Here is an 18,914-nt window from a genome sequence, read left to right as displayed (position 1 = left end):
CAGGAATTCGGTCATATGATGAGGTAGGGCCCAGAGAGTTGCTTTCAGAGAGATGCTAGGATTTGAAAGAGACATCAGAAGGTATTCCTGAAGGGTTCTCTTCTGTTCTATGAGGGGTTAAATGGCCAAGATTTCTTATGATGGTCAGGGATACATCTGTGCTGGTCAACAGTAGAAAAAACTACTGCATATAGTCCAGGGCTAAAAAGTGGTGTCTGCCAAAGCTATCAGAATCTCTAAAACCAAGTCTTTACGACAGTCTGTGCAAGAAGGATTAAATACATCAAGGAGTTACACTGCATCATAGATGGATGGAGTCTATCCTAGGCCAAGTATTCCACAGGCCAGTAACCGTATTTTATTATGTGAATTCTACTCTTTTCTATTCTCAGACTTCTTGGGTTCTCCATACTGCATCTTCTTCAAAGACAAACAGAAAAATACCACTGAAGCTAAAGCTCTGTTTCTGAGACAGAAAGAACCAAAAAAAGTTAAGTACACAAATTAGTATGAAATGAAGAACAAAAATTAGGCTAGCTATTCCTAAATACAGGTGGGCAAATGCAATGGTAATGACTGCTTTGACATTTTTAGCACTGGACCAAAAACCGCATTTAAGAAATTTTCTGTCTAGAAACACCTCCTTACTTCAGTTTCCAAATCTGCAATCCATTACATTTCCTTTGTACATGTTCTTTCTGAAACACCCAAGCACTGCAGTTTAAGAAATCAACAAGTTGCTTAAACTTGAAACCTGTTTCCTGAAACCTATTTCCTTAAACTTGAAACCTATTTCCTGAACTGAACCTTTTCCCACCATTTTTCATTGCCAATACACCTCTATTTGTTAATCCCAGTCCTTTTATTTTTTACCTAAATCATGTCCATCTTGGACAGCTGTAGCTTAGTAACTTGTGAAGAGATTGTCAAAATTCTCTCAGGATATATACATCTGTTGCTTTACATATGCAAACTATTCTGTAACTCACAGTGTTTCCAGAGCTCGAAATATTGTATAATTTATGCATGTTAACAGCTATAACAACTTGTTAATGACTTAAAAGCTCTCTCTCTACTCTGAATTGGTTTACAGATATGAAAAGATTTACCAGCAAATAATCCAGTGATCCCATTTTTAGAGACAATTTTCCTCCTAACTGCCCAGGTCGATGTACTGTCCCTCTGTGGAACTCAATGCAGTACAAGAAAACAGTGAATTAAGTAATATATACAATGCCATAAAAGAGTATTTTTAGAAAGCAGAGACAGTCATAGATGTAATTATTAGGCTTAATTAATTTTAATTTTGTCCATACAGGATATTAAATTCATAAAATATGCAAATTCATAAAATGCTTAAAATATCATGACAGAAAACCCTGTAGTAACACCTGGAGTAAGATACAAGAACAGAGACAATATTCCTTACTAAAGTACTGATATAGCTGGAAAAAGTCACCTAGCTTTCAAACGACCCAGTCGCTCTCATTGTCACGCTATACGTGTAGCTAAATGCTCATTGCAGTTCAGATACTTAAACAAGAACTTGTCTTTATGGTAAACTGAGTCTGAAGGTAAGTTCCCCTGAATGTATTTTAAGAAATTAAACTTTTGCCTATTCAAATATAACTTGTTTCAATCATAGAATCATTTTGCTTGGAAGGGACCTTTAAATATCATCTCGTCCAACCTGCCTGCAAAGAGCAGGGAGATCTTCAGTTTGCAATTGGTCTCCCTAAATGTAATAGCTTTGAATTTTTTGTTTATATTTTATGCCATCTCACTAAACTAAATAGTACTGAGCTCACACCTTCTCCCTCCTCCAAGCCATTACTGAAATACTGTATTTATCCTAGAAGGTAAAAATATCCTATGAAATTTGGAGTAGAAAAGATGTCAGCGCTAGTATTTTTTAGATAAACTTTAAAGGAAAAAAAATAGATATTTAAAATTCCTACCAAAAGTCTATATGCCAAAACACTACATTCACTTTTTCCAGACATTATGGTTTTTTTATCCTTACCAACACTTTTTAAAGTCTCGCACTCCCAGTCTGCCTTGTGTTTTCACTACATCAAATGGCAGAGTTATGACAGATGCAATCTATCAGGAAAATAGAGCAGTTTTAATGTTAGAGCACAAAAAATTAACATTCAATTAATTTTTTACAAAATTAAAGTACACACAATTTAAAACTAGATTGAAAATTCCAAGTGTCTGACATAATTAAAAGTCTTGTATTTCAGAACACTGTAATTTATTCAGATATACCTAATCAGCTTAAATGCCAGGTATGGGTGTTTAAAGCACATGCACCCCAAAACCATCAACACTTCTGTGAGAGCCAGGTAAAATCATACCAATTTTAAATAGTATATTAGCGACAGATATATAAAAGAGTACAACTGTGTCGACACGGGAGTCACGGACAACGCAGAAACGATCAATGTGATCAGCAAATGCCAATTTATTACAAAGCCTTAACCCCTTATATACTGTTTCTTACATGCACTTACAGTGATTTGGCATATTATGATAGGATACATGTCTTGAAGCCCCTTAATGACTAACATATAATTGGTTAAGCACAGGTGTGAGAATTGGACCTCGAAAGCTTGCCAACAGTCCACAGTTCTCATAACTCAGTGAATTCCAGCTTCTTCTTATCTTGCTTGCTTGAGCTTCCTCGGGCCTCTCGTGGCCTTGCTGTATCTTTCAGGATTATTCAGTTTATGTACCAATTATCCATTCTCCTGTGAGAACACTGCCTCCACACAACTAGACATAAAAATACATACTTACAGAGCCAGATGCTGCTCCCTAAGCAAAAGCAATAAAAATGTTGGCTCGTGAGTACCAAGTTCCTTGCACAGGATCTTATTGAAATGTTCATAAATATACCAGTACGTTGCTGTGGTTATGAAAAGATAAAACTGCATTACAGCACATTTGTATGTCACATACAGAAATTCTTTTATCAAATACAGATATAAGAATTCTACTGTGGAAACAGGAGCAAAAAGAAACGTGCTGAAACCAAAATAAAAGTGTTTTTGTGATGATCCATGGACAGACTGCCTTGTTCCTCTTATCTTTATATTCCAGAATTACTCATATGATACGATCAAGACTTAATACTGAAATGTATGAAACCCTGACTTTATATAAATTGCCTAAATAAGAAACTTTGCATCAGAGCCTGTAGGACTCATTTTACTGTGTAACATTTACATTTATGTCCTCCACATAACTGCTTAAAGAATGACTTGAGCATTATTGTTAGAATCAGCTGTGCCTGGGATTGCTCTGACCCAGGTGTAGGACCTTGCACGGGGCATAGGCAGCAGTCAGGAAGGCGTTGCATTCAAGTAGTAGTACAAGAGGTAAACCCCCAAACCAGACACATGAATGTTAACACAAGGAAATACCTAAACGCCCTCTGCTACAAACATTGCCCTATGTAACAAATGCCCAAGAGATTTCTTGAATTCTCCTTTCCAAGACCTCACCATAGGCAGTGTAGTAGCAAATGCCAGTTGGTGTATTGATAAGGACTGGTGAGGAAATGCTGCATGCTCTCTACGTTTCTGCAGAATTCATGCAAATGGAACCCAAACCCCTTTCCTTTCTCCTTTGGGATCACCACACTCAACTGACTGTACGTGCTATAAAAGCCTTTACGGATACAGTATGAACATAGAGATTTATTTACAGGGACACCCCACAGCGATGCCCAATGTGTGGCCACCATGGGCAGGGACATCCCCCTGGGCCTCCTGGGCACAGGCACTGCCTCCGGGCCAGCACCCCAAAGGCCTTTCTCCAAGGGATGCTGGGTGAAGGGGCAGCAGCAGCAGGTCTGCAGTGGGCAGGGCTGCAGGGCCCCGTCACCCCCTGTGTCATAGTGCCAGCACCCGGCCACGCAGCATTACAATGCTCTGGGGCAGTACGAGTCCAGTGCCCTCCCCTGCCCCACTGCCAGAGTGCCCGGCGCTGCCACCAGGACAGAGCTGGAAGCCTGAGGCCATCCCAGAGGCAGTCCTTGGGGCACTGGGGTAATTCCTGGCAGGGGGGAGGGGGTTAATGGGGGCAACCCTTGAAGCTGCACGAAGCTGCAGGAGGTTCTGTGCTGCACTTCCAGCTCCTGGAGGGGCCATGCTCAAAGCTCATCGGGTGGATGGATGGAGGGATGGACGCATAGATGGAAATCCTGCCTCAGTCACTGGGGAGCTGGCCGTCCTCATCTCCTGGGCACCAGGGAATTAGGTGAGGGGGGGACTAAGGGAGGGAACACCTGAAGCTGCGAAGCTGCACGAGGTTCTGTGCTGCGGTTCCAGCTTCTGGAGGGGCCACGCTGAAAGCATCATTGAGGGATCCTGCTTTAGTTGTCAGGGAGCTTGACGTCCTCACCTCCAGGGGAGAGAGAGGCAGTAGCCAGAAGAAAAAGGATGCCCAGGCGGCTCAGTGCCCTCCCCCACTGCCAAGCACAGGAAGGATTCGTGCTCCGAGGATTCATCAGGCCAATGGCATTTTGGTGTTGTTGGAAGCCCTTGAGATGGCTTCAGGTGGAAGCAGAAAAAGCAGAGCCAGTGTCCCCTTGTCCCCTTAAGAGGCGTAACCAGCCCGTGGACCGGGAGCAGGTCTTGCTCCCGTGCTCAGGGAGTAACCGATTGCCAGGGCTGGGGTCAGGAAGGAATTTTCCCCCGGGGCAGATTGGCACCGGTCCCTGTGAGTTTTTTGCCTTCCTCTGAGCACTGAGCATGACCACTTGTCAGGGCTCCTCTGGTCCTGGTGCTCTGCGTTATCACCTGGTGCTTATGCACCACGAAGGCGGCCCCTCGTGTCCTGCAGCTGGGGGGGGGAAGGCTTTTTTCCCCCAGGTTGGACTCGCAAGCGTCCTCGGTTTTTTTTGCCTTCCTGGAGAATCTGCTCCAAGACTGCCAGGCACAGAGGTGAGACTGACTGCTCTGTGGTTCCCTGGGTTAGTTTCTCCTTCTTAAAAATGGGGGGTATATTTCCCTTTTTTCCAGTCATCAGGAACTTCACCTGACTGCCATGATTTTTCAAATATGATGGACAGTGGCTTAGCAACTTCATTTGCCAGCTCCTTCAGGACCCACAAATGCATTTCATGAGGTCCCATGGACTTGTGTACGTTCAGGTTCTTAAGATGGTCTCAGACCAGATCGTCTCCTACAGTGGGCCCAAGGTCTTCATTCTCACTGTCCCTGCATCTGTCTTCCAAGACCTGGGTGGTGTGGTCAGAGCATTTGCCAGTGAAGACTGAGGCTAAGAAGCAATTCAGAACCTCAGCCTTCTCCAAATCCAGGGTAGCCAGTTCTCCCGACAGCTTCTAGAGGGGGCCTACGCTGTCCCTAGTCTGTCTTTTATTCGCTACGTACCTATAGAATCCCTTCCTGTTATCCTTAACATCCCTAGGCAAGTTTAATTCTAACTGGGCCTTAGTTTTCCTAACCTGGTCCCTAGCTTCCCGGACAACATCCCTCTATTCTTCCCAGGCTGCCTGTCCTTGCTTCCACCTTTTATAAGCCTCTTTTTTCATTTGGATTTTCCTCAGCAGCTCCTTATCCATCCATGGAGGTCTCCTGGCCCTCCTGCTGCATTTCCTTCTAGGTGGGATACAACACTCCTGAGCTTGCTGTAGTTGATCCCTGAATATCAACCAACAGTCTTGGGCCCCCCTGCCCTCCAGAGCTATATCCCATGTAACTTTAGTAAGCAGTCTCCTGAAGAGGCCAAAGTCTGCTCTCTTGCAGTCCAGGGCAGTGAGCTTGCTGGACGCTCTTCTCACTGTCCTGAGGATCTCTTCGACCAGCTCGTGATCGGTGCAACCAAGGCTGCTCTGGAGCATCACATTTCCAAAAAGCCCTTCCCTGTTGGTGAGCACGAGGTCAAGCATGGCACCTCTCCTCGTTGGCTCCTCTGTTACTTGCAGAAGGAAGTTGTCTTCCACACAATCGAGGAACCTCCTGGATTGCTTGTGCCGGGCTGCACTGCTGCTCCAACAGATACGAGTGGTGGAAGTCCCCCATGAGAACAAGGGCCTGTAAGCGTGAGGCTATTCCTATGTCTACAGAGTGCTTCATCCACAGATTCCTCTTGATATAGGTGGTCTGTAACAGATCCTCACAGTAATGCCCCCCATAGCTGTTCTCCCTTTAACCCTGACCCACAAACTCTCTGCTGATTGCTCACCCGTCCCCAGACAGAGCTTGATACTCTCCAGCCTATCCCTAACATAAATAGCAGCTCCCCCTCCCCGCCTGCTGGGCCTGTCTTTTCTAAAGAGCCTGTAACCTTCCATTCCAACACTCCAGTCATAGGAGCCATCCCACCATGTTTCTGTGATGCCTATTGTATTATACCCCTGTAGATGTGCACACATCTCTAACTCCTTTTGTTTGTTCCTTGTGCTACAGGTGTTTGTACAGAGGCATCTGAGCCGAGCTCCAAATGAAGCCAGCTCATTGGCTGGAATATCTCTACATTGCTCTGAGCATTTATTAACAGGTGCTGGCAACTGACTGGGAGTGTTGGGATGGAATGATGCCCCCCTCCCCCAACACATCTAGTTTAAAGCTTTCTTGACCAGCCTGGCAAGCCTCCTACCAAAACTGTTCTTCATTGCCAGATCAGCTCCATCAGCCCCCAGTAGACCTGGCCTACTAACTTGGGTCCCATGTTCAAGACACCCAAACCCCTGACTATGACACCACCCTTCTAACCATTTATTAACCTGGCTAATCCTCCTAGCTTTTTTTAGGTCCTCCCCTTTATCCTGGAGAATTGACGAAAAGACTGTCTGAGCTCCAGAGCCCCTGACCACCTCTCCCAGGGCTCTGTAGTCCTTCTTTGTGCTCTCTAGGCTACTGCTGCCTGTATCCCTAGCACCCACATGGATCACCAGGAGTGGGTAATAGTCAGTGGGACTTACTAGAGCAGGCAGCCTCTCTGCCACATCCCTGATCCGTGCCCCTGGTAGGCAACACACCTCCCTTGAGACCGGGTCAGGGCGACAAATGAGCGCTTCTGTCCCTTTCAAAGGAGAGCCCCCTGCTACTACGACCCACTGCTTTTTCCTGGCAGCACCAGTAGAGATCTTCTTTAGCAGTGCCCCAGCCAGTTGTTTCTGGTGTGTGTTTCCTCATCAGTCCCCTGCAGGACAGCAAAGCGGTTCTGGGTGGGGATAATAGATTTAGGAGGAAGCCCCATGCTTTTAATTGGCCTCTTCACCTTTTTGTTGTTGTTTGGGTTTTTTTTTGTTGCTGTTTCCCAGCTTCCCGGGTTAATGAGCTCCTTCTTTCCTCCATGAGCTACAGGGGACGCTTGAGGCCCTTGCACAGTTTGGGCCTGGAGCAAGCAGTCCTGCTTCCTTTCAGCTTCCCTGACATCTTGCAGCCTATTAGTAGCATCCTGCAGCTCAGGACCTCCACCAGGGAACACCGGGTGCAGCCCTGCCCATTGTGCACCCTTCCCTCACCAGACCAGTGCAGGCACTCTCTACACTCCGAGCTCTGCACTGCAGTCTCTCCTCTCATAGGCTCTGTCTGGGTGCCTATGCTGGCCACCACCGGGGCAGCCAGAGCAGAACTCCCAGACCGGGGCCTGGTCATATGGTGAGTGCTCACCATCCGGCTCGCCCTGGTCACTTGCACTCCTTGGGGCAGGTTTTTAACCAGTCAGGGCTGGTGCTGCTCCTCCTGGGGCTCCACCCCATGTGAGCTTGCATCAGCTGAGCTGATGGCTCCTGGGCAGGTCCTGTCGAGGACTTGAGGCTCCCTCAGTGGCTCTTGCTGCTCTGAGTTGAGGCTCCTGGATGCTAATCTTCCTCCCACTCAGGTGCTGAAGGTGTCTTCTCTTGAGCTACTCACCTCAGCAATTGCTAACCCAGTTCTTGTGCTTAGAAACATTCACAGCTTAAGTTTTATTCAGTCTAGGTAGCCTCCCATGGAATATGCTTGAAGCGTACCATTCACACTCGGGCTACTAACACAGTGGGATTTTAACTGCCTTGTGTTACTTGAGTCATGCTGTGCTGCTTGACTGCTTTCACAGAGGAGCTGCTTTGTCAGTACCAATTGTTACACTGATTTTAATCCCTCTTTAAAGACCTAACTTCAGCTAACTATAGCAAAGGCGCAGACTGTGCTGTAAGAATACCAGAAGACATGATGCTGTTGAGGCATCATTTAAACTGAAGAGCCAAAATAAAAGGTATTGAGGGAGCATATCTTAACCTCACAGGGAGTATTTATAAGCAAAAAGTTACCAGAAAACACATTTGGGAAAGGCATTAAGCAGCATCAAACACCATTAGCTTTATAGCATCTGAGCTTTGTGGCATTTTTTTTTAATGCATTTGCCTTTACTGATGCATCTCATTGCCTGCTCGCTTCTGGTTCTTCAACAATAGACCTAAACCTTTAAAGCAGTAGCTTCAGGTTAACCTGTACCTTTACTTTTCCAGCATCCCAGAATGCCTTTGAAGTACTGGGCACAGACAAGTGCCCACTGGGTATGAAGTGAATGCTAGAGCAGTACAGGACTAACTTAAAATCTATGAGCATGTTTTGGACCAGTGAAGCAAAAGCAGGCATGGATGAAAGAATAAAAAAGTCTGAGAACAGACACACACCATCTTAGTGCCCTTTTCCTTGCGCACTCCCTCACAGTGCTCCGATCTTCCCCCTCTGTTAAAAGCAGTCGCGGGAATGAAGATCACTAGCTCCTGCCACATTGCTACAAAGACCAGTAAGAGAATAGGAGTTGCTACTTGAAATCAGACAACAGGACTTAGATGAAGAATTTTAAGTTCCCTTATAAGCTTAACAGAACAGCCTAAGATGCAATTGGCAGAGAAGAGTTAAGCAAATTTTAAAATGAATATTCAACAGGAAGTACTTTGGACAAAAGGTTCAGATGAATCCTTACAGTTATCTTTAGCCTTAGAGAAACCATGCTGCCTTAGGTTCAGAAGCCTTCCCTATCACAGAAGGATAAATTAATTCCCTTTAAGGGACAGGACCCCTAAGCAGGAGATACAGTCTGTTGTGGTTTAAACCCAGCCAGGCAGCTCATTTACTCACTCCCAGTGAGTGGTGCCAGGCTGGAAGCAGTCGAGGCCCGCGTCCCCACCCTAAACCCCGGGGGCTCTCATCTTCCCTGCTCCTGGAGGGATGCGGAGGAGAATCGAAAGAATGCAACTCCCACAGGCTGAGACAAGAACAGTCCAGCAACCAATGTACAACACAAATCACCACCATTACCACTAATGACAACAATGACAAGAGAAAATAACAAGGGAAGAGAATAAGATACCACCCACTGAAAAACGAGTCCGACCCAGAAGCCCCCATGTCCTTCTGGGTAACTCCCATTTCTCCCCTACCCCAGGCATGATGTGCTGTGGTATGGAATGCCTCTTTGGCTAGCTTGGGTCAGGTATCCTGTCTCTGCTTCTTCCCGGCTTCCCCTCCTCCCTGGCAGAGCATGAACCTCACAAAGTCCTTGGTCAGACTAATCATTACTTAGCAACAGCTGAAAACATCAGTGTTATCAGCACTGTTCCCAGGCTGAAGCACAACGCTGCACCAGCTACCAAGGAGAAAAATTGACTGCTACTGCTAAACCCTGGACACAGTCCAACCACAATGTTCAAACATGTACCATTTGCAAAGTGAAAGAAAACAGAGTATTATTCATTCTGAAAAGAGAACAGCTGAAATGATTTAGTTCTGTTAACTCAGCTACCAAGTTCAGTTTTTCATGAAATATCCCAATCACCTCCACCTACCATGCATCGGTTTGGTTCACAGCCAAATTAAAATTTACTCTAGGTACACATCTAAATGTGCTCAAATACCATAACAGTCCAAATCAATTAATGGTCTACTAGGCTGTTTTGAACCATAAATTATATGTCAGATGGTCTTAAGAATTCATTAGGAGAACAAAGATAGGTCAAATACTTCAAGTGCTCTCTGCCTCCAAAAATAGGTTTGAAGAATTTTTCTGAGGCAACACAAAGTGTTCAAATGGATTATTCCTGGTACTACCCAAAGCGCTAAAACTGTTTCAAGGACAACTGATGCCTGATGGCCCACAATTGCTCTGACAAAAATGGGCCTGAAAGAGTCAGAGGCTTTTACCATGGGCATTAACAAGTCTTTTTATCAGTCTCCTTAGAGCAGAGCTGTGACAAAAAGGGAAAACACATGATCTTCTCCATCCCAGTTTTGTAAAGTGTAGCCCTAGGACTAATAGTGCTGTGTGTCAGCCTTTTCTGCTTCTAGACTTTCAGCTCTGGAGCTTTGCTAATGAGTGATGCTCTAGTTTCATGGGTTTTAGAGCAGTTATAAAAACCAACTCATCTTGCTAAAAATATTTCCTGATAACACTACTGTGTCACTGCATCTTTGCACTTTTTCAAAATTAAGTGTAAGAACACTTAGCTACAGCATGTTTCCCCATAAGGAAATAGCCACTATACCTGTCAGAGAGAAAATTTCCTATTGGAAGTCTTCAAAAACAGTCATTGTGTAAGCTAAAGATGAGAAGAAACAGTCGAAGTATTGAGAAAGGGCATGTTACAATGAGCCTTAGCTGGTATCCACAAACAAAAAGGGGGGGGGGGGGGAAATCAGGTCCTCAAAAAAATTTATAAATAAAAACACCCAAAAGAGAACAAATAAATCTCAGTCATTCTTAAATCTAATCACTAAAATCATCTAAAACCACAGTAAAAATCTAGAAGAGTTATGCATAAACATATCTTCTGACATAACAGAAACCTGTAAGGAAAATAAACCCAACCTGAGAAAGGTACATCTCTCAGAACAGTAGAACTCCAGCCCCTCCACAAGGAAAGCCATCCGTCTGAAGCCACTTTACTGCTGACACACAAGTACAGTTGCTTGGAGGAGAACTTGCAATACTGCCTTCTAGTTCTGATCAGCTCCAGGGGGCTCACAATGGTAACTGAACCAACTAGAAATGAAAAAAAGGTGGGGCTGGTTTTTTTTTCTTCTAAATCAACATTTACTGGTAATATTTCTGGAACATAAACGTAAGGTCTCACCTTGCTTTACAGATTTGATTCAACTCTATTTCCCTTGAAATAATTCCCCAAATAAGCTTCCTTTCCAGATAAGAATACCATACCTACTCACAGTACCTGATCTTTATGGACTGACAAGTTACCTACCTTTTTTCAATACTGGCATATTGTAATCCATGTCATGCATTAAGAATCATCATTTTTGGATTTATTGCATAAGTAGGCTGAAAATTTCAAGTACTCATAAAAAGTAATTTTCAATAATTGCCATTTATAAGTGCAACTTGAGGAAAGTGAGCCTGGGGTTTTGTTTTGGTTTGTTTGCTTGTTTCTGTTGTTAAGGACAAAAATGATGGCAAAGATTAAGTTTTTATTGATTTCTAAGCATTTTCTTAGCAATTTCTAAGCAACTTCCTTGAGTAACAAGCGATAGAACAAGAAGTAATGGCTCTAAGAGGAAGTGTTCTAAACCCATGCAGATGAGGCCCTCAGTGATATGGTTTAGTGATGGTCTTGGCAGTCCTGGGGTAATGGCTGGATGTGATGATCTTGAAGGTCTTTTCCAACCTAGCTGATTCTATGATATTTGCTATTCTTATTTTAAACTATCAAGAATGTATCTGATAAAGCAACCCTCCTGCATCTGGTAGAAAGTGAGTCACCACTCACTAACAAGCTCCCATCACACATGTAAGACACTTCAATGATTTTACTAGATCCAAGCACTTCCCTCCTGTTGCTGGGGTAAGGTTTCCTTGACATCCGAATTTAAAATCTGGAGCAGCCTAATAAGAACAATTTGCCACATCATCACAGAATAACAATTCTTTTTCCACTAGTCTTCCAGTCCCCCCTGTATTTTCACAAGTAGAATATAGAACTAAATCCTTCAGAGTTCTAAGAAAGCCCCAAAACATAAGACCTGAGCTACTTCTGTACAAAAATATATGAGGAAAAAGATAAACAAAAGTAAGAAAATATAAATAGAAAATAATTCCCCATTACATCATACAGCAATAAAACCAGTACAAGTCCTATTTTCACTTCCCATGTAATTACCTATGTAGCTTCCATTGCAGAAAATAATGTGGTTCATTATTAGATTCACAACAGAACAGAATTAAACTGTCCTTGGTAGAACCCTAAAACCACAAAATTCTAAACAAATTACAAATGTTGTGGAAGTGTAACAGTAAAACTAAATCACATTATTCCAGATGAGAGAGTTATGTTGCCTAAGAAATACTGGGTAATTACAGTATTCCTTCTTATGCCCAGCTCCATGTAATATTATCCCTCATTTAAAGCCACACAAATTTACTTGATAAACCCAAGAAAACAGCATACAGCTATTTTATTTCAGTTTTCTCTTTAAACAAATGGCAACTTACATCTGCTTAAGGAACCTGTAAGAATTGGTGCTCATCATCCTTTCCTAGTCTAGATTTCAAAGCTTCACTCAGTTGGTCATAGCAGGTAAAACAGATTACTCTGGTAGGGATGCCATTATTCTAAAAAATAAGAAAGGGAGTCTAAATTAATACCAGGAAAGCAAGAGATAAAGTCAACCATCTTGTATCAACATTTTGCTTAAATAAGGAAAAGAGAATTACGAGAAGAGATCTGCTAACAGTGTTGAAATACGTAAATGCTCTTGTAGAGAGAAAATGAATGATCCATTTTTCATGACAAAGAAAGAGGATTCTAGTTAGATGTTGAAAAAAAAAGGGGGGGGAATGAGTGTGGAAAGAGCTGTGTTGCTGATAGCAAGTCATTAGTCACAATTTAAAACAGCAAATACCTATCAAAAACTAGCATTCTCTAAGAATCATGTTCAATCCTATGGTTCGATGATGCTCAAGGGGATGATTACATTAAGTATACCACCTCTAAAAGGAAGACTGAAAAGCCTGATGTTCCTGTTTAGCTACTGAGAATGTATCTAAGAAGTTACAAGAAGAAATCTCATGATTGGGCAAAATTATTCTGTCTCTAGATGTTTTTGATCAAACTGGTTACATCATTATCTGTAACTTCAGAATTAAACCAAATTTTTAACATCACTTTGAAAGAAACATACTAATTTGTCTAAATAATGAAGTATTTTTTTTAACAATAATTCATAACATGTTACCAAAAAAAGAATATTCAACTTACAGTGTTGGTGGAAGTCCCCTTCACAGTGACTTAACTCCCTCTCTTTGAGTAATTTTCACAAATGCATCCTAAAAATACAACCAACAAACAGCAACAATTAGCTCCAAGCTTTTGTATTCAGTAATATACTTTAGCTGTCAAAAGACAAATTCATTTATTAAAAAGCGCATTTCTAAAATGGCTTATAACTTTAACATCTCACTTTTGTAATTGCTTCTGCTAGTTACCATATTTAATCACATGTAGGTCCTCTGTGCTGAACAGAAATATTTGTGTGATTGAAATCAAGAATTTCTTTCCATCTTTAAAAGGTCAAAGTAGTAAGCTTTTATCAAGGACTGACAGTCCTGCGAGTAAGTGATTTTCAGAACTAATACAGCATGCAGCAACATGTGGAAACATACCCAAAATAATACACTAAAATGCTTTCTTAATACATAACAAAAGTTCTAGGCATAAAATAGCAATTAACACTCAATGATCCTTCAATACTTGCTTTCTCTGACAACAACGTGACAATGTATGCGCAATGTACCTACACTATATCTGGTAGCTTACAATGAATATCATAGCTGTCCCTTATGTTCCTAGACCACTGATAGCAAAGAAAACTAAACTTGAAGTTCAACTGAAATCACCATGAAAATGACAAACTCCTTCATATAAGGTACCTTATTTTCTTAAACATTTGAGGGAAAAAGATTGAGATTTGATGGCTTAGAATATGCTGAAGACCAGACATTATCAAAAGGCCTCAAAACATATAGCCTGACAGACCATAAAAAGGAGTCACAGGAAGAAAATGGCGAAGAGCTTTAAAGGAGACAGCTTTGATGGACAGATCACTGAAGTTCTGGTGTCCTCAACATAAAAAGGACATGGATCTGTTGGAACAAGTCCAGAGGAGGGCCACGAGAATGATCAGGGGACTGGAGCCCCTCCCATATGAAGATCGGCTGAGAAAGTTGGGGTTGTTCAGCCTGGAGAAGAGAAGGCTGCGTGGAGACCTCATGGCAGCCTTCCAGTATCTGAAGGGGGGTTATAGGGATGCTGGGGATGGACTCTTCATTAGGGACTGTAGTGGTAGGACAAGGGGTAATGGGTTAAAACTTAAACAGGGGGAAGTTTAGATTGGATATAAGGAGGAAGTTCTTTTCCTATGAGGGTGGTGAGGCACTGGAATGGGTTCCCCAGGGAGGCTGTGAATGCTTCATCCCTGGCAGTGTTCAAGGCCAGGTTGGACGAGGCCTTGGGTAATATGGTTTAGAGCGAGGTGTCCCTGCCCATGGCAGGGGGGTTGGAACTTGATGATCTTAAGGTCCTTTCCAACCCTAACTATTCTATGATTCTATGATTCTAAGTAAAAAGTTGCATGGGGAAAACAAAGACACGATTTACTAAAACAAGCCTGACTTGAAAAAATGGAACTTTGAGAAGGAGTCAAGAAACCCTAAAAGGTCTTAACATGATTTGACCAAAAAGACATAAAAAGGGGTGTCTATAATTTTTCAAATAAAATTCTGTAATTAGTTTAGTTAGTTTATGTGTTTGTAATCCAGCTTCAACAAATTTACAATACAGGAAGGTACAGATAAAACAATTGGAGAAAGGAGGTAACAAAAGCCCATGTTTATATATCTGACTAACTATATGGGCAAATGCATAAAAATATTTGTACAGTCCTATCACCAGAAACCTACAATGTCCACTACTATTTGCTTTACTGCAAATTGTCCAGCACTGAGGGTTTTTTTAACAATGATATGATAGTCATTGCTCTTTATGGATCATATTATCGCAGAAAAAATAGGCAGAAATTCATGTCATGGTAATGTTAAGTAAAAAATTTAAACTTATGAACTTCTTAATTAAAAAAGGTAACACTGTAAAACTGTTCAAGAAATTGGCATGACCATTTCATTCTTCTTGGAAATGTAATTCTAAAATATTCTTATCACATGTACAACAGAGACATGGCAAAGTCAAATATCTTCACTAATAAAGCTGCATCAGTGTCCAACAGCAGGTTTGCTTCTAGCGTTTGGGTAAAATCCTACTCCTACAAGTTTCAATGGATCCAGAACCTAAAGAATGAATTTAACTTTAAAACACTATCTGCACTGTCAGTTCAGCTCAGCAGCACACTGGCAGCTCTGTGAACAGAAGAGCTGTAAACAGGTAGAGAAAATCAGTACCTGCAGGCAACAACCATCGGTGATGTGACTCAAGTGGCAAAAATAAAATTATAGAGGCAGTATCCTGTGAGAACTGTGCAGTTGCCCATTTGTTTATCTTAAGGAAGGAGTAAGTATTTTCTTGTAGGAAGTAGGAGGCATCCTGAATCGCCATATAAATCACACAGTGTAACCACAAAAACACCCTCTCAAAATGATAACAGATTCTACTACAACTTGAAAAAAAAAAGCCAATAAATTTATAGTATGCTATTTAAAAATGTTTTCAATCTATGGTTTTATATAAATGTAAAATGTTCTTACCAACATCCCTTTGAAATGCCCAGGTTTTCTATATCAGGCTTTGCTGTCCCCATTGTCACAAACACATATATGATTCATAAGGCCATTGGAGTATACGAAACACTTTCGTAATAAAATGGTGTATAAGAATATAGTTAATGCTTGTAAAATTGTTCTTAGCAGCAATTTGAAACTGGATATAATGGTAACACAGATTTGTCTCTGGTTAGGCAGGGAGGGACAAAATAATCTTTGGAAGTCAATGACAACAAATTAGGTAAAAGGCAAGAGGGAACAAATGTAATCCTCAGAGGGCCAGGCTTAACAAAACTGCACTTGTATGCTCAAGGAGACATATTTAAGCTATATTACCATCTGCTGAAGACTAAAACCAACACAAGACCTGGATGCTTCTATTGTATGTAACTATGTGAACATTTTTCAGATTTTTAAAGCAGCATCTACATTACAAGTGGCAGTGTTACATCTTAGGTTAGACTGCATTTATACTAGATCACCCTCTTTTTATTTCTTCTATGCCATTTACTTTGAACCTTTAGCCATTGCAAAACCATACTTTAAGCTTCATATTTTCATATTTCTGAAGGGTTTACAATTTACAAAAAAATAAAAAAACAACCCAGGACAGAGCACAAGATTTTTCCTGACTCACAGCAAGTATAACCACAAATATTCATCTCCACATACAACATGGAACACCAGTTATCTCCTTTCCTTTCAAATATCATCTATTAATTAGAACTGCATAGTAGAATTCATTGGCATATCGTTGAGCACACTATGTCTTTATCTATTGGCTTCTTCTGGCTGTTTTATCAAGTGGCCAATGACTTAGGAAAGACTTACTACTCTAAGTCTCTGGATTCTGGAGGAGAAAACTTTAATATAGCATTGTGACCACAGAAGCCTTCTAATGAAATGGTTACTTATTGATAGCTTTTTAAAAATGTAAACTAAATTCAGTAATAGTTGTACCTTCTGCTACAATGAAAACACTAAGACAGGAAAAAGCCTGTTTAAAATGGTATGTATTTACTGCATTTTTTTTCCACTGCTTCTGTTCACTGCCACATTCCTTCTTTAGCCATTTCAGTGTGCTGCTGTGCTGCTTCCCTGTGCCCCCCCCTTACTCTGAAGAATCAAACATAAATATTGCAAAACAAATGAAAACATTCTGTAGCTCAGCATTATGATAACGATCAGCTACAGAAAAAGGAAAAAGCAAACTGTGTCTTCCATCACACATTTATTTACCTTTGGAGAATAGATTGCTCTGGGCTTGCAGTCGAGTTTTGGTAACATCAAGAGGAGTTACTAAAATGTAACAAATCATTTAGAAAAACTCTGCATGCCCTGAAAACGTGGAAGTGTAGAAGCCTTATTATGAACTTCTATGACCTGTTCCCCCCCCCCCCGGGAACAAAACAGATCTGTTTTACAACACGAATTAGTCACACCCTAACTCTCTATTGATGCCTCTCAGTTGACTAACAGGAGGTTGAATGTTTGGCTTACATTCCAGTATCTAAACCTAGGGATGTAAATGTGACTCCTGCAGCTCCTTTCAGTTGTTTAAAATCTGGCATCCTGTAGCATTTTAGCCACTCACACCTATTCTGGCTCACCTCCAGCTGCCACTTCAGAAAGGAGCCAGTCTTCTATACCTCCTGAGGTCTCAAATACCAACACCTTATGCTGTACTAGAATCTTACATACACACAATGGAGATGCATCTTGGGAATTCCACAGGTCTGATGTAGCTTTGCTTGCTACTTTACCTAACATCATGGGACACATGGTATAAATACAGAATAAAAAGTGTATCAGTTTGATAGCTTTGTGATCAGATCATATTTTGTAAAAACTTGGAAATTCTGTGGGTGAAAAAATTGTGCATAGAAAATTGCATGCTTCCCTGCTGCATAATCTTGTAAAAAGTCAGAATCAAAGCTTAGCTTAAGACAAAATTAACTGAAATATGAAGTATAACTCCAAGGGACATGAAGTGCTGAATCTAACCAAACAACACCTTCTTAGGTACACATGGGGAAGGAGGTCCTGAGTGAGACGACTGAATACGAAGTAAAAGATTAATTCCACAGACTATGTAGAAGTCTAAAAGACTAACAAAAAGCTATCCTTAAAGGAAATGCTTAGGGAAAAACAAATAAACAAAGAAACCCAATAAAAGGCTTTGTCAGCATAAGACATCACAGAAGAATAAATTCATGTTACTACTGAAGTGTAGTAGTAACTACATGAAGGAGACATCTAATGGGGGTTGGTCTTGCAGGATTTGTCATGTGCTATAAAGTAGACTTAGTTAAAATTTATTTTTAAGCAGTAGGAAATGTGGAAATTATTTTTTATTATTAGTTTTGTTTGTTGCAGAAAAAAAGCAATGAATTACTACACTGGGAGGAAAAAAACAAAAATGACATAGAAATGAAAAGTTAATAAAAGTTTTTCTTACGTTTAGAAATGGTTAGAGATTTCAATTATCCATGTTTATTAAAACACAAAAAAACCCATGAGAAACCTATGCAAAAACATCCTTGTTGAATATATTAGTGGAAACATACAAACTCTGTAACTCAGACATCATCTGAGTCATACTGATGAGTAATCAGTATGTAAAGATTCTCCCTGTGGCAAGCTTGATAGTTTGCCTTACCTAATAATGATGTAATAATAACTCCACAACATAAATCTATTGCTTGCTGAATAACGGTTGTTTTATCCAAGTTACTATCACTCATTTCAGCAATGGCTTTATCTTTGGAGAAGAAAAACCTCTTAAGGAATACATTGCAAGATCATGACCAAAACTTGCAGAAAAATCAAAAGAAAAAAAAATTCTATTTTCATTAACATGTATAGGCAACAATAATGGAAATATTAGTTTTCTACATGTATGCAACAAGCACCTTTTTTTTTTTCAGATTTGAGCCATGTTGTGTAAATAATCTGAGTTTTCTAAACTACAATAAAACCTCCAAATCCTTCTTACATGAATTACACTGTTTATCTTTTTTGTTAGCTGCATTAATTAACAGGCATTGCTTCTTGCTTCAACAAAAGGCTTAGGAACACAGAAATAACCTGTACAAATTTAAACTCACAGTCTGTGGCCCAAAACAGTAGCAAAGCAGAATAATTCATCTAGCCCTTCTCTTGCTTTT

The 18,914-nt window shown here is 41.1% G+C and overlaps 1 protein-coding gene across 5 annotated transcripts; it reads right to left on the bottom strand.

Annotated features, from left to right (window-relative positions):
• Positions 1-1,318: 1,318 nt before the first annotated feature.
• Positions 1,319-18,530, bottom strand: LOC133208308 (probable mitochondrial glutathione transporter SLC25A40). Of its 5 annotated transcripts, XR_009724319.1 has the most exons (7): positions 18,407-18,530; positions 16,987-17,046; positions 13,235-13,302; positions 10,834-11,007; positions 10,511-10,564; positions 2,780-2,911; positions 1,319-2,405 (listed from the first exon to the last, which is right to left on the bottom strand). XR_009724319.1 is itself a non-coding variant. In XM_061346093.1 (5 exons), the coding sequence occupies exons 1-5, from the start codon at positions 18,489-18,491 to the stop codon at positions 2,088-2,090; spliced, it is 444 nt and encodes a 147-aa protein (XP_061202077.1). In that variant the 5' UTR covers positions 18,492-18,530; the 3' UTR covers positions 2,060-2,087. The 5 variants fall into 5 exon arrangements, 1 of the variants encoding a protein (XP_061202077.1); XR_009724318.1 differs by lacking the exon at positions 10,511-10,564; XR_009724321.1 differs by lacking the exons at positions 1,319-2,405; positions 2,780-2,911 and adding an exon at positions 7,906-8,442.
• Between the last annotated feature and the right edge of the window lie 384 nt (positions 18,531-18,914).

This window comes from Neopsephotus bourkii, unplaced genomic scaffold (assembly GCF_033783945.1).
Source record: "Neopsephotus bourkii isolate Nb327-2 ecotype Australia unplaced genomic scaffold, CSIRO-AGI_Nbou_v1 NB_257, whole genome shotgun sequence".
Classification (NCBI taxonomy): Eukaryota; Metazoa; Chordata; class Aves; order Psittaciformes; family Psittacidae; genus Neopsephotus; species Neopsephotus bourkii.
Note: the sequence above shows the minus strand (reverse complement) of the source record. Positions and strands in the feature narration are given on the sequence as shown.